Source organism: Harpia harpyja, chromosome 4 (assembly GCF_026419915.1).
Source record: "Harpia harpyja isolate bHarHar1 chromosome 4, bHarHar1 primary haplotype, whole genome shotgun sequence".
NCBI classification, from domain to species: domain Eukaryota; kingdom Metazoa; phylum Chordata; class Aves; order Accipitriformes; family Accipitridae; genus Harpia; species Harpia harpyja.
The window spans coordinates 28,980,297-28,992,487 of record NC_068943.1 but is presented as its reverse complement, the minus strand read 5'-3'; the positions used below and the strand labels follow the sequence as shown (position 1 = coordinate 28,992,487).

The window sequence follows — 12,191 nt, the reverse complement described above, 5'->3', positions numbered from 1 at the left end:
CGAGCCCTGTTCGACACCACTCAGTACCCTCAAGGGGAAGAGAAGGTCTCTGGACCTAACAACAAAACGATGAGCACTGCGGTCACTCAAACCTCGGCAACGGGCACTGCAGCCCCTCCAGCCCCGGCGACGAGCTCTGTGGCTACCCAAACCTCAGCGACAGGCACTGCAGCCCCTCCAGCCTCGGCAATGAGCACGGCAGCTACCCAAACCTTGGCAACAGACACTGCGGTTATCCAAGACCCAGCAAGCGGTACTGCAACTGAACCAGGGGACCAACCTGCACCAGTATCAGTTGCCCCCGTACAGAAAAAGAAATATACAAAAAAATCAGTTCGCTTAGCGAAGGATGAAGGCGAACCAGGGTCATCACGGGAACAGGAGGAAGAGGCAGAACCAGAGGTAATAACCCAGTCCCTGTCCTTGAGTGAGCTGCGGGATATGCGAAAAGATTTTGGCCGCCGTATAGGTGAGCATATTATCACCTGGCTCCTCCGATGCTGGGACAATGGGGCTAATAGCTTGGAATTAGAAGGTAGGGAAGCCAAGCAGCTGGGATCGCTTGCCAGGGAAGGTGGCATTGGCAAGGCAATTGGAAGAGGGACACAAGCCATTAGCCTCTGGAGGCGACTCCTGTCAAGTGTGAAGGAAAGGTACCCCTTTAAGGAAGATGTTATATGTCAATCAAGCAAGTGGACAACCATGGAAAAAGGTATCCAATATCTGAGGGAATTAGCTGTGCTAGAGACAATTCATCATGATCCGGACAACCCACAATTACCCAAAGATCCAGACGAAGTCCAATGCACACGACCCATGTGGCGGAAGTTTGTACGGAGCGCACCATCGTCCTATGCCAACTCACTGGCAATAATGACCTGGAAAGACGAAGAGGCACCGACAGTGGATGAAGTGGCTCGCCAACTCCGTCAATACGAAGAAAATCTCTCCTCCTCCCTACAAGCCTGCATTTCGGCTGTGGAGAAGCTGTCCGAGGATTTCCAGCAATTCAAAGAGGAGATGTCCTGTTGCCCACCTGTAAGGACCAATGTCTCAGCTATTAGGAGTGAGCGCTCCTCTGCCCAAGAGAGAGAATATAGAAGGTACACACCACGAGGTGCCCTGTGGTTTTACTTATGTGATCATGGAGAGGACATGAGGAAATGGGATGGAAAACCTACCTCGGTCCTAAATGCACGGGTACGTGAGCTGCGAGGAAAAAACACCACAAAAGGGGATTCTACCAGGAAAAATGCCGCTCCGGTTTCCAAACAGAGTAGAAGGGCTGATGTTATTTCTGATCCTCTTGAAGGGACTTCTGAGCCAATTTTACGAGAAGTGAATACTGGATACTCTGACCAGAATTAGAGGGGCCCTGCCTCCAGCCAGGTGGAGGAAAGGGATAACCGGGTCTATTAGACTGCGTGGATTCGATGGCCTGGCACGTTAGACCCACAGGAGTATAAGGCTCTAGTAGACACCGGCGCACAGTGTACTTTAATGCCATCAAGTTATGAAGGGGCAGAACCCATTTCTATTTCTGGTGTGACAGGGGGATCCCAAGACTTAACTGTATTGGAAGCTGAAGTAAGTCTAACTGGGAATGAATGGCAGAAACACCCCATTGTGACTGGTCCAGAGGCTCCGTGCATCCTTGGCATAGACTATCTCAGGAGAGGGTATTTTAAGGACCCAAAGGGGTATCGATGGGCTTTTGGTATAGCTGCCTTGGAGACGGAGGGCACGGAACAGCTGTCTACCCTGCCTGGTCTCTCTCAAGACCCTTCGATTGTGGGGTTGCTGAGGGTTGAAGAACAACAAGTACCAATTGCTACCACGACGGTGCACCGGTGCCAATATCGCACCAACCGAGACTCTCTGATTCCCATCCACAAGTTGATTCGCCAGCTGGAGAGCCAAGGAGTGATCAGCAAAACTCGCTCACCTTTTAATAGTCCCATATGGCCCGTGCGAAAGTCTAATGGGGAGTGGAGACTAACAGTTGACTATTGCGGCCTGAATGAAGTTACGCCACCGCTGAGTGCTGCCGTTCCAGATATGCTAGAACTTCAATACGAACTAGAGTCAAAGGCAGCCAAGTGGTATGCTACAATTGACATTGCTAATGCGTTTTTCTCAATCCCTCTGGCAGCAGAGTGTCGTCCACAATTTGCCTTTACTTGGAGGGGTGTCCAGTACACTTGGAATCGATTGCCCCAGGGGTGGAAACACAGCCCCACTATTTGCCATGGATTAATCCAGACTGCACTGGAAAAAGGTGAAGCTCCGGAACATCTGCAATACATTGATGACATCATCGTATGGGGCAACACAGCAGAAGAAGTCTTTGAGAAAGGGAAGAAAATAATCCAAATCCTTCTGAAAGCCGGTTTTGCCATAAAAGAAAGTAAGGTCAAGGGACCTGCACGGGAGATCCAGTTTTTAGGAATAAAATGGCAAGATGGGCGTCGTCAGATCCCAATGGATGTGATTAACAAAATAGCAGCTATGTCTCCACCAACTAATAAAAAGGAAACACAGGCCTTCTTAGGTGTCGTGGGCTTTTGGAGAATGCATATTCCAAATTACAGTCTGATTGTAAGCCCTCTCTATCAAGTGACCTGAAAGAAGAATGATTTTCAATGGGGCCCTGAGCAACAACAAGCCTTTGAACAAATTAAGCGGGAGATTGTTCACGCAGTAGCCCTTGGACCAGTCCGGACAGGACAAGATGTTAAAAATGTGCTCTATACTGCAGCTGGGGAGAATGGCCCTACCTGGAGCCTCTGGCAGAAAGCACCTGGGGAGACCCGAGGCCGACCCCTGGGGTTTTGGAGTCGAGGATATCGGGGATCCGAAGCTCGCTATACTCCAACTGAAAAAGAGATATTGGCAGCATATGAAGGAGTTCAAGCTGCCTCAGAAGTTGTTGGTACTGAAACACAGCTCCTCTTAGCACCCCGACTGCCAGTGCTGGGCTGGATGTTCAAAGGGAGGGTCTCCTCTACACATCACGCGACTGATGCCACGTGGAGTAAGTGGATTGCACTGATCACACAACGGGCTCGCATAGGAAACCCCAGTCGCCCAGGAATTTTGGAAGTGATCACGGACTGGCCAGAAGGCAAAGATTTTGGAATGTCGCCAGAGGAGGAGGTGGCACGTGCTGAAGAGGCCCCGCTGTATAATAAACTGCCAGAAAATGAGAGGCAATATGCCCTGTTCACTGACGGATCCTGTCGCATCGTGGGAAAGCATCGGAGGTGGAAAGCTGCTGTATGGAGTCCTACACGACAAGTTGCAGAAACTGCTGAAGGAGAAGGTGAATCGAGTCAGTTTGCAGAGGTGAAAGCCATCCAGCTAGCATTAGATATTGCTGAAAGAGAGAAGTGGCCAGTGCTCTATCTCTATACTGACTCATGGATGGTGGCAAATGCCCTGTGGGGGTGGCTACAGCAATGGAAGCAGAGCAACTGGCAGCGCAGAGGTAAACCCATCTGGGCTGCCGTACTGTGGCAAGATATTGCATCCCGGCTAGAGAATCTGGTTGTAAAAGTACGTCATGTAGATGCTCACATACCCAAGAGTCGGGCCACTGAAGAACATCAAAACAACCAACAGGTGGATCAGGCTGCCAAGATTGAAGTGGCTCAGGTGGACCTGGACTGGCAACATAAGGGTGAGCTATTTATGGCTCGGTGGGCCCATGATGCTTCAGGCCATCAGGGAAGAGATGCAACATATAGATGGGCTCGTGACCGAGGGGTGGACTTGACCATGGACACTATTGCACAGGTTATCCATGAATGTGAAACGTGCTGCAATTAAGCAAGCCAAGCGGTTAAAGCCCCTGTGGTATGGAGGGCGATGGCTGAAATATAAATATGGAGAAGCCTGGCAGATTGACTATATCACACTCCCACAAACTCGCCAAGGCAAGCGCTATGTGCTCACGATGGTGGAAGCAACCACTGGGTGGCTGGAAACATATTCTGTGCCCCATGCCACCGCCCGGAACACTATCCTGGGCCTAGAAAAGCAAGTCTTGTGGCGACATGGCACCCCAGAACGAATTGAGTCAGACAACGGGACTCATTTCCGAAACAACCTCATAGACACCTGGGCCAAAGAGCATGGCATTGAGTGGGTGTATCATATCCCCTATCATGCACCAGCCTCTGGGAAAATTGAGCGATACAATGGGCTGTTAAAGACTACATTGAGAGCAATGGGGGGTGGAACTTTCAAACATTGGGATACACATTTAGCAAAAGCCACCTGGTTAGTCAACACCAGAGGATCTGCCAGTCGGGGTGGCCCTGCCCAGTCAGAATTTTTACATACTGTAGAAGGGGATAAAGTCCCTGTAGTGCACATAAAAAATATGTTAGGGAAGACAGTCTGGGTTACTCCTGCCTCAGGCAAAGGTAAACCCTTTCGTGGGATTGCTTTTGCTCAAGGGCCTGGGTGCACTTGGTGGGTGATGCGAAAAGATGGGGAAGTCCGATGTGTGCCTCAAGGGGATTTGATTTTAGGTGAGAACAGCCAGAATTAAACTGTATATTAGTTGCTATATAACCCTGCTACTGTATGTTATCCTTACTATAATTATGTGCTATATCCATAGTACTATAGTAAGAATCACTTAGATCAAGCAAGAAAAGAACTGTGATAAAACTGAGCAAAGCGCAGTAGTGATGGAACCAGAACTGACTCCAGCATGCAACAATCCAATGGTACACACCATCCTCCTGCTGCGCCAAATGTCACCTGCTTGTCACACTGCACTGAAGCCCAATTCTGCTCTACCGACTGAGAGGACTTTGCACCATCCCTCCTGCCCAGAAAGACTGGTATGACAGATGGAGCCCAGAGTCGGAAACTAAATGAACTCAATGAACATTTTATGAACATGACCCATGAACTAAAGGAATGATATCTCTGTGTGTGTATACATATATATATATCATTGCTCATATGTCTTAAAGGAATGGAAAGGTGATGATTGATCAGGATGTAACTAAAGGTATGGGAACTGTGCATGACGTCAATGGTATAGAATAAGGGGTGGATACTGTCCTGGTTTCAGCTGGGATAGAGTTAACTGTCTTCCTAGTAGCTGGTACAGTGCTATGTTTTGAGTTCAGTATGTGAAGAATGTTGATAACACTGATGTTTTCAGTTGTTGCTCAGTAGTGTTTAGACTAATGTCAAGGATTTTTCAGCTTCTCATGCCCAGCCAGTGAGAAAGCTGGAGGGGCACAAGAAGTTGGCACAGGACACAGCCAGGGCACCTGACCCAAACTGGCCAACGGTGTATTCCATACCATGTGACGTCCCATCCAGTTTAGGAACGGGGAAGTGGGGGGGGGCAGGGATTCACCGCTCGGGGACTGGCTGGGTGTCGGTCGGCGGGTGGTGAGCAATTGCACTGTGCATCATTTGTACATTCCAATCCTTTCATTATTGCTGTTGTCATTTTATTAGTGTTATCATTATCATTATTAGTTTCTTCTTTTCTGTTCTATTAAACTGTTCTTATCTCAACCCACGGGTTTTGCTTCTTTTCCCGATTTTCTCCCCCATCCCACTGAGTGGGGGGGAGTGAGTGAGCGGCTGCGTGGTGTTTAGTTGCTGGCTGGGGTTAAACCACGACAATATTAGAGACTGTGTTTCTAAAAACAAATGCATTTATTTTCTTTCTGCTACAGGATCCAACTACTTTGAAACTATTTGGCAGAACTGTTTGCCATCTGGATTAATTTGTTCTTTGTCTTGTGCTTTGTAGGTTGAGATAAAAATGAAGAAGCCAGAGGCTGTAAGATGGGAGAAGCTGGAGGGCCAGGGAGATTCTCCTAAGTTAAAGCAATTTACACCAGGTTTGTTCTCTGAACTATTAAGTATTAAATGGTTTATATGTATCAAACTACTTGCAGTTATTAATAATATTTTTTTGTGTTAAATATTGTGACTAAAATCACAGCTTCATATTTACAAAGAAAAGCCTAATAGTCTTGTTTTTACTGCCAAGAATTGACAGAAAAAGTCTGCAGGGCATTAGTAAAACTTAAGTATTAAATTTAGTCATAACTTCCATTTAATCTGATGGATTATTAAGGATATATGATTTTCATTAATTCCTCTGGGTTTATCTGTTTGGCTGTTTTGGTCACTGTTCTGCAGTTCTATGCATTGTTATGCCTCTTGTTGCTTAAATAAGTAAGTATTATTTACTTAAGTATTCCATCTCTCATGGAAAGTAATACATTTGCAGTTTTTCAAGACAGATTAACAATCTGTCTTTGAGAGAATTTGAATTTCCTGATTTATTGATTTCAGGTATTTTTTTTGAAATTTAGCTCAAATTTTCCTATGGCTCTAGGCTGCTGAGTTTTTTGGGGGGTTTTGTGTGGGTTTTTTTTTCTTGCTGTCAGCCAGTATCTCCTGCCTCGTTTTTACTTTAATTATCTGCATTGCTGTTGTCCAGCATTTTTTTGTTGGATAGCTAAATTATGTAACTCTGTTTACTTAAAAGTAAACTTTTGTAGGTACTCAATGTAGTGTCTAGCATTTCTTAGATTCCTTTAGTTTTGTTACTGCAATGCTTATATCAGTAAGGAGGAATCCATTGGCATTTTCAGATTCATGTTCCATTATCATCTCTGATTCATCAGATACGTATACGTCTGTTTTCTCTGCTGCTCTGAAATTTGTGAGAAGATGGTTAGTTAACGAACACTTCTGATTTCAGATACCCAGCACTTATATCCATCATCTTCTCACTATACAAGGAACTGGGACAAACTGGTAGTTGAAATCAAAGAAGAGGAGAAGAATGAGAAGTTAGAAGGAGATGCTGCTTTAAATAAACTCTTCCAGCAAATTTATTCAGATGGTACAGATGAAGTGAAACGTGCCATGAACAAATCGTTTGTAAGTCTTCATTCTTTTTCTCTGAAGAAATGTGTAACTTTTTTGCACACTGACACAATTTACTAAACTTTGCATGAATGTGGAAGCCTCTAGCTACCAAAACCTGGGGCCTATAATGAACGGCAGCGGTTCTGTTGGACATACTGGTGTAACAAGTCTCGCTGAAAGCTACGATGTTGTACGCTAATGAATGTGACTCTTTAAGTCCAAGGTTGTGCTTTGTCACTGGTCTCTCAATCAGTGTTATCAAAGGAAATAGGTTTTGGCTCATATAGAGCTTGAAGGCTTGCCATGGATGAAAGGATCAAATTCCTCTTAATTGTTTGTATCTAGTTTCTTTTATTTACAGTCCTCATGGGTAAGAACATGACTGACCCTTCAAAAGCTTCTTGTTAGTGAATTAACATCTCATTGTGTCCAGTACCGATAAACGTACTCTTGGGCTGAAGATTATGGAATGATGGCTTTGTCAAATTTTTTTCTATATGTACACAAAATTCCTGTGTAATTGCTACTACATGAAGCTTAAATTCTTCACGTTTCTTCTGAATTTGTTAATCTGCTGTAAGAAATGTGGCTTTTATATTACTAGAATTCCTGTAGCAAGCTAAACAAGCTTTTTCTCATATTGCAGATGGAGTCTGGAGGCACAGTTCTGAGCACCAACTGGTCTGATGTTGGTAAAAGGAAGGTAGAAGTAAATCCTCCTGATGACATGGAATGGAAAAAATTCTAACCCTATTTTTAATCTTTTACCATCTATGTGTTGCCATAGTCCTGTACTGACCACTGTGTATGGACATAGCATTCTTGGATTCAAAGCACTGAATGTTCCCTTGGAAACAAGAATTGTCTTTACATTTTGCGTGCTTTAGAAATTCCTTCATCTGCAGATGTTAAAGATATACTCAAGAGTGGAACCCTATTTTCATCATCTCTGTCTCATTTTTGGAAATCGAGTCAATCAGTCTAAATTTTCTACTGCCTTTATCAGCTCTGCTCTTTGGGGATAGGGTGATCTCTAATGGTTGGTCAGGATTATTGCCTTACGCCTGGTATTTCTTTTCAGTAACTTATTAGATCTTGGCAACTTTGGGTAAAAACACTTTTCAACAACGGCGTTAACATTGTTTGCTCTTAAACTCTGCTAAATAAAAATGTAAATATAACTTTTTCTATACGGAAGCTGCTTCATTTCATTTTTAGTAATCTTGTTTTTTGATAGGGGAATCGCTGAAAGCATATAGGTAAGGATGTGAACACACTGCTAAGAAAAAAAAAAGCTGGCATGCGTAGGAGCAAAATGTGCATTCAGTGAAGAGCATGAGATTGCTATTCTTGATGCAGACAAAAAATTTCCACTTTTGGAGTCCTTCCACCTGTGTGATAGGTTGAACTGCAGTCATACGTGATGGAAGGGAGAAAGTCAGTTGTGGCTGGAAATTTCTACAAAAAAGTGGGTCCTCTGTCTGCCTTCTATATTCAGAAAGAAGGATCTATTGCAGTTGCCTGAAATCAAAGATAGCAAGCAGTTGCTTTAAGTTCTGTTATTTCAGAATGCTGGAAACTGTTTATATTTTAGAGAAGAGCCCATGCGTCCTGAATTGTTTCCATCAGTACAGCTTTTCCATCATAATCGAATTATAAATAACGGTATTTACAGAAAAAGAACTGAGAAATGTAAGAAATACTGTCTATGCTTGTACTACTTAGATATAAGTCTGCAAGGGCCTATAGATGCTCAAAAGCCATCTGGACAGGGTCTTGGGCAGCTGGCTCTAGGTGCCCTGCTTGAACAGGGTGGGATTGGACAAGGTGACCTCCAGAGGCCCCTTCCAACCTCAGCCATTCTATGATTTGGTGAAAGAGAGATGAACTTAGAAAACTGTGGTAAACATGCCTAGTCCAGGTGCCGCTGTCCCTTGGGAATTCAGAGATATCTAAATATTCTAAGTTTCTAGAAAACACCATGAATTGCAAATATTGGCAGCCCCTGAAAGCCACTTCATTTCTTGCTAACCATTGGATGCTGCTTTAAGTTTGCTACTTTTCCTTAAATTCCTGATTATGTAGGTTTTTCCAGATTGTTTGTTATTCTGCCTTTTTTCTTTGTATTTGGTACGTTATTTTACTACAGTGAGAATTGGCTGAGCTTGGTAAAATATAAAGGCTATTACAACAGGTGTTTTAATAGGACAGGTGAAGTCTGCAGCTGTTACAGTAATAAATGTATGTAAAAGATGATTGAAAACTAAGGAGGAGGAAGAAAGGATGTATTCTGTTCCTCCTGAGGACTAGGAATTTAGATTTTGCAGTGATGCTGGGAAGGTGCAGTGTTTTTTTTCCTACTATTGTTAGTATGCCTGTGCAGCAGATACATACCAGGATCTTAAAATCTCACAAATCTTAAAAAGAGAGCTTGTTTTTGAATGTATGCCATAGCTATGAGCTTCAGATTGTCACATTGGGCAGCTGCAGACTATGACTACAGTCTTGCCGTAACTGCAGTTTCTTGATGTGCTCAGATCATGATTATCGTATAGCGCAAGCTGGGCAGTGATTTCTTTTTGAATCACTTTTAGCTTCAGAATTGAGTCGTTTTTTCCAAAGCTCAAATTTGATGACCTTCAGAACTGAACATTATCGTGGTCTTTGAATACGATGAAGGGAGATGGGTTGAATTTAGGAAGGGTTTTGTGTGTGCCTTACCTCTTTACTCTTACTGAGCAATGTTTGCTTGTTGGAAGAGTTTCCAAAGGATAGAGTTGTGGCATATTTCAGTGAAGATTTGTTAGCTTCAGTGGGGAATTTCTTGCCCTTCAGAGAATTCTGAGTCGCTAGTTGCTCAATGTCTAAAGCATTTGCCATCCATATGGGATGCTAACATTGAAGTTGACTTGATTTGGAACAGGGACTTGAACTCTATTCTCCTGGATAAGTGCTTTGCTGCTTTTTATTTATGCTCTGAAAGGCATTTCTTCCTTTCTAATGTAGAAGGAAGACAAATGTCTGAGCGCTTCACTTTGTCACACAATTGGGTTCTTGTCTCCTGGCCAGCCTTGCTTTATAAATGTCATTCAGAGCACTTAACAGCGCTTAGCAAAGACTTGCTGTGGGAAAAACCTAGATAAAAATCTCTTAAATAGAAATGAAAAAGTAATTTGATGATGTTTTCTGCCAATCAAGTTGCTCTTACTTACTGAAGAGAGCACGGTAGGGGTTCCTCTGTCTACTTTCACTTACAGAAGGACCATAGGAATATTTCATCAGATAAACACAATATATTCTTGTATTAAGTGGGTACTGTTTCAGTGTTTTGGGATTCAATTCACTTAGCTTAAGGCAAAAAGTAAAATAAAATGCATTGCTACTTTTGTACTCTTGAGGCACATGTAATGCAAATATAATGCTTTAGCTTCAGGCTAAAACTTGTAGCAATCAAGTGGTAGACCTCCCTGTCCATCTCAATCCTGTAAGCCAAGTTTGCAGGTCTAAACATAATTCCAGCATGTTTCTGAGCACAGACAGATAATCTGTGTGTGTTCCACCTTAGAATATAGGTAAGCAAATAACAGTAGCTCTTGTTGTCTGGTGGGGGAATGAGATTCTGGTGGGAGGGCATTGGATTAAAGCAGTAGGCAAAATTTCCTTAAAAAGTTGCGGGGAAGGTGCTTCATGAACTTTGTGAATAGTGTATATTTTGTTCTTGACAAAGCACACGCACAGAATGGTTCCAGAAGCCCTAGGTTAAGAGAAAGATAGCAGGGAGCTTGGAGGTTGAATAGAGGCTTTGAAGGGTACCAGTGACAAAGGGAATTTCCTCCGGGACTAGAGAGGATGAGTGGAATTTGTTGCAGCGCTGGCAATGAGTTGGCTGGAGGCAGTGAACTGCCTGCAAGGACAGAGAGTGGATGATGTTTTAATTGTGTTCAAACTTCTCTTGAGGTGTTTTTTCCAAACCTTTTGGTCACCTGTAGATAGTACTGTCTAGAAGACCCAGGCAGTTACACCTCAGTGCTCTGATTTGTAGTCCTGTTGCAAATATGGGAACAGGACAGCAAGAGGTAACAGTAGCTTTCCCATTTAATACCACAGCTGGGATTACTCTTTGCTGCTGCTCTGGGGGTCATAGAAAATGCCTGTCTGTTGTAGCTTAAGGCTGCCTCTCTCATTTTTGGTATGCGTGCAGTGTTCATAAAAGATCAGTTGAGCCTCTCAGAAGCAGAAGATGGTGGTGCTCCTGGTTCAGTCTAAGTCTTGCCCTTTCTGAGCAGAGATTCTGTCCACCCCGATGTGCCAATCAACAATCTGTTCTTTTGTTCTTTGCCAATGGTAGTTTTACGCTTCTCTTTTTTTTTTCCACTGTATGGAACAAGTGATTAGTCTGTTGTTCTTCACTGAAACATTATTGGAATGTATTCTTGCTGCAGCAGGGGTGAAGTGTTACATGGGAGGCAGAAGACAGATCCCCCCCTTCCACACCCCCCAGCTTCTTCTTACTTTCTCAGTGTAGATAGAAGTGGAGGATGATTCTCATATCGAAAAGGACAAAGTAGAGACTTGGGTTCATTCCTTGTAAGTGGGGAGAAGGGGGGGCTGTAGGTGCAGGAAAAAAAGAGCTGACTCCTGCCTTCCCATCACTGGCTTTCAGTCCTTTTAACCCTGTGGCTTTGATGCCTGTTTTCCTTCTCTTTTCCACCAGCCTGAATTTATCCCCTTTTTTGGCTCTAACCTTCCCTGCCATCCTAATCCTCCTAGTACATAATCACGTTGGTAATTAAGTTTTAAGGAGAGTAGAATTACAGTGCTCTGACTAACATCCACCCACCTGCAGTGGGAAACACCATTGGTGACAATCCCATCCCTCTTTCTTTCCTCCTCCCCTAAGCTTTGGCCAAAGGATGGTTTTGAACTGGTTTCTGCTAGTGCAGGGTCAGACTTGAGGAAGATCCTCCCTGCCCACTCCCCCCCAAATGTAGACATGTAACCTCTCCAGTGTGCAAGGTATATTTGTGGTGGCAGTGGAAAACTTGTCTTCAACACTGGTAGTAAATGCTGTACAGTAGTGAATAGGATCACTGCGGAGAGCTGGAACTGTAGTCTGAGCCACCACTGCGGGGAATATTGCTATGTCTTTTCATACTGTTGGATCATTGGTTTTATTGTCACTGCTATGTTGCCTCAGAACGTTTCCTTCAAAATTAGATGTTGCACTTAAGTAAGATTTTTCAACCTTGCTGCAGCAAGAGATCTTTACT

The 12,191-nt window shown here is 43.8% G+C and overlaps 1 protein-coding gene across 2 annotated transcripts in view; it reads left to right on the top strand.

The window, feature by feature from the left end:
• Positions 1-8,102, top strand: part of SUGT1 (SGT1 homolog, MIS12 kinetochore complex assembly cochaperone) — a 33,848-nt gene extending 25,746 nt beyond the window's left edge. For both annotated transcript variants that reach the window (XM_052786035.1, XM_052786036.1), the window contains 3 exons: positions 5,789-5,879; positions 6,752-6,933; positions 7,568-8,102. In XM_052786035.1, the coding sequence (XP_052641995.1) occupies positions 5,789-5,879; positions 6,752-6,933; positions 7,568-7,669 (375 nt within the window). In that variant the 3' untranslated portion in view covers positions 7,670-8,102. The remainder of the gene's footprint in view (positions 1-5,788; positions 5,880-6,751; positions 6,934-7,567) is intronic.
• Positions 8,103-12,191: the final 4,089 nt, after the last annotated feature.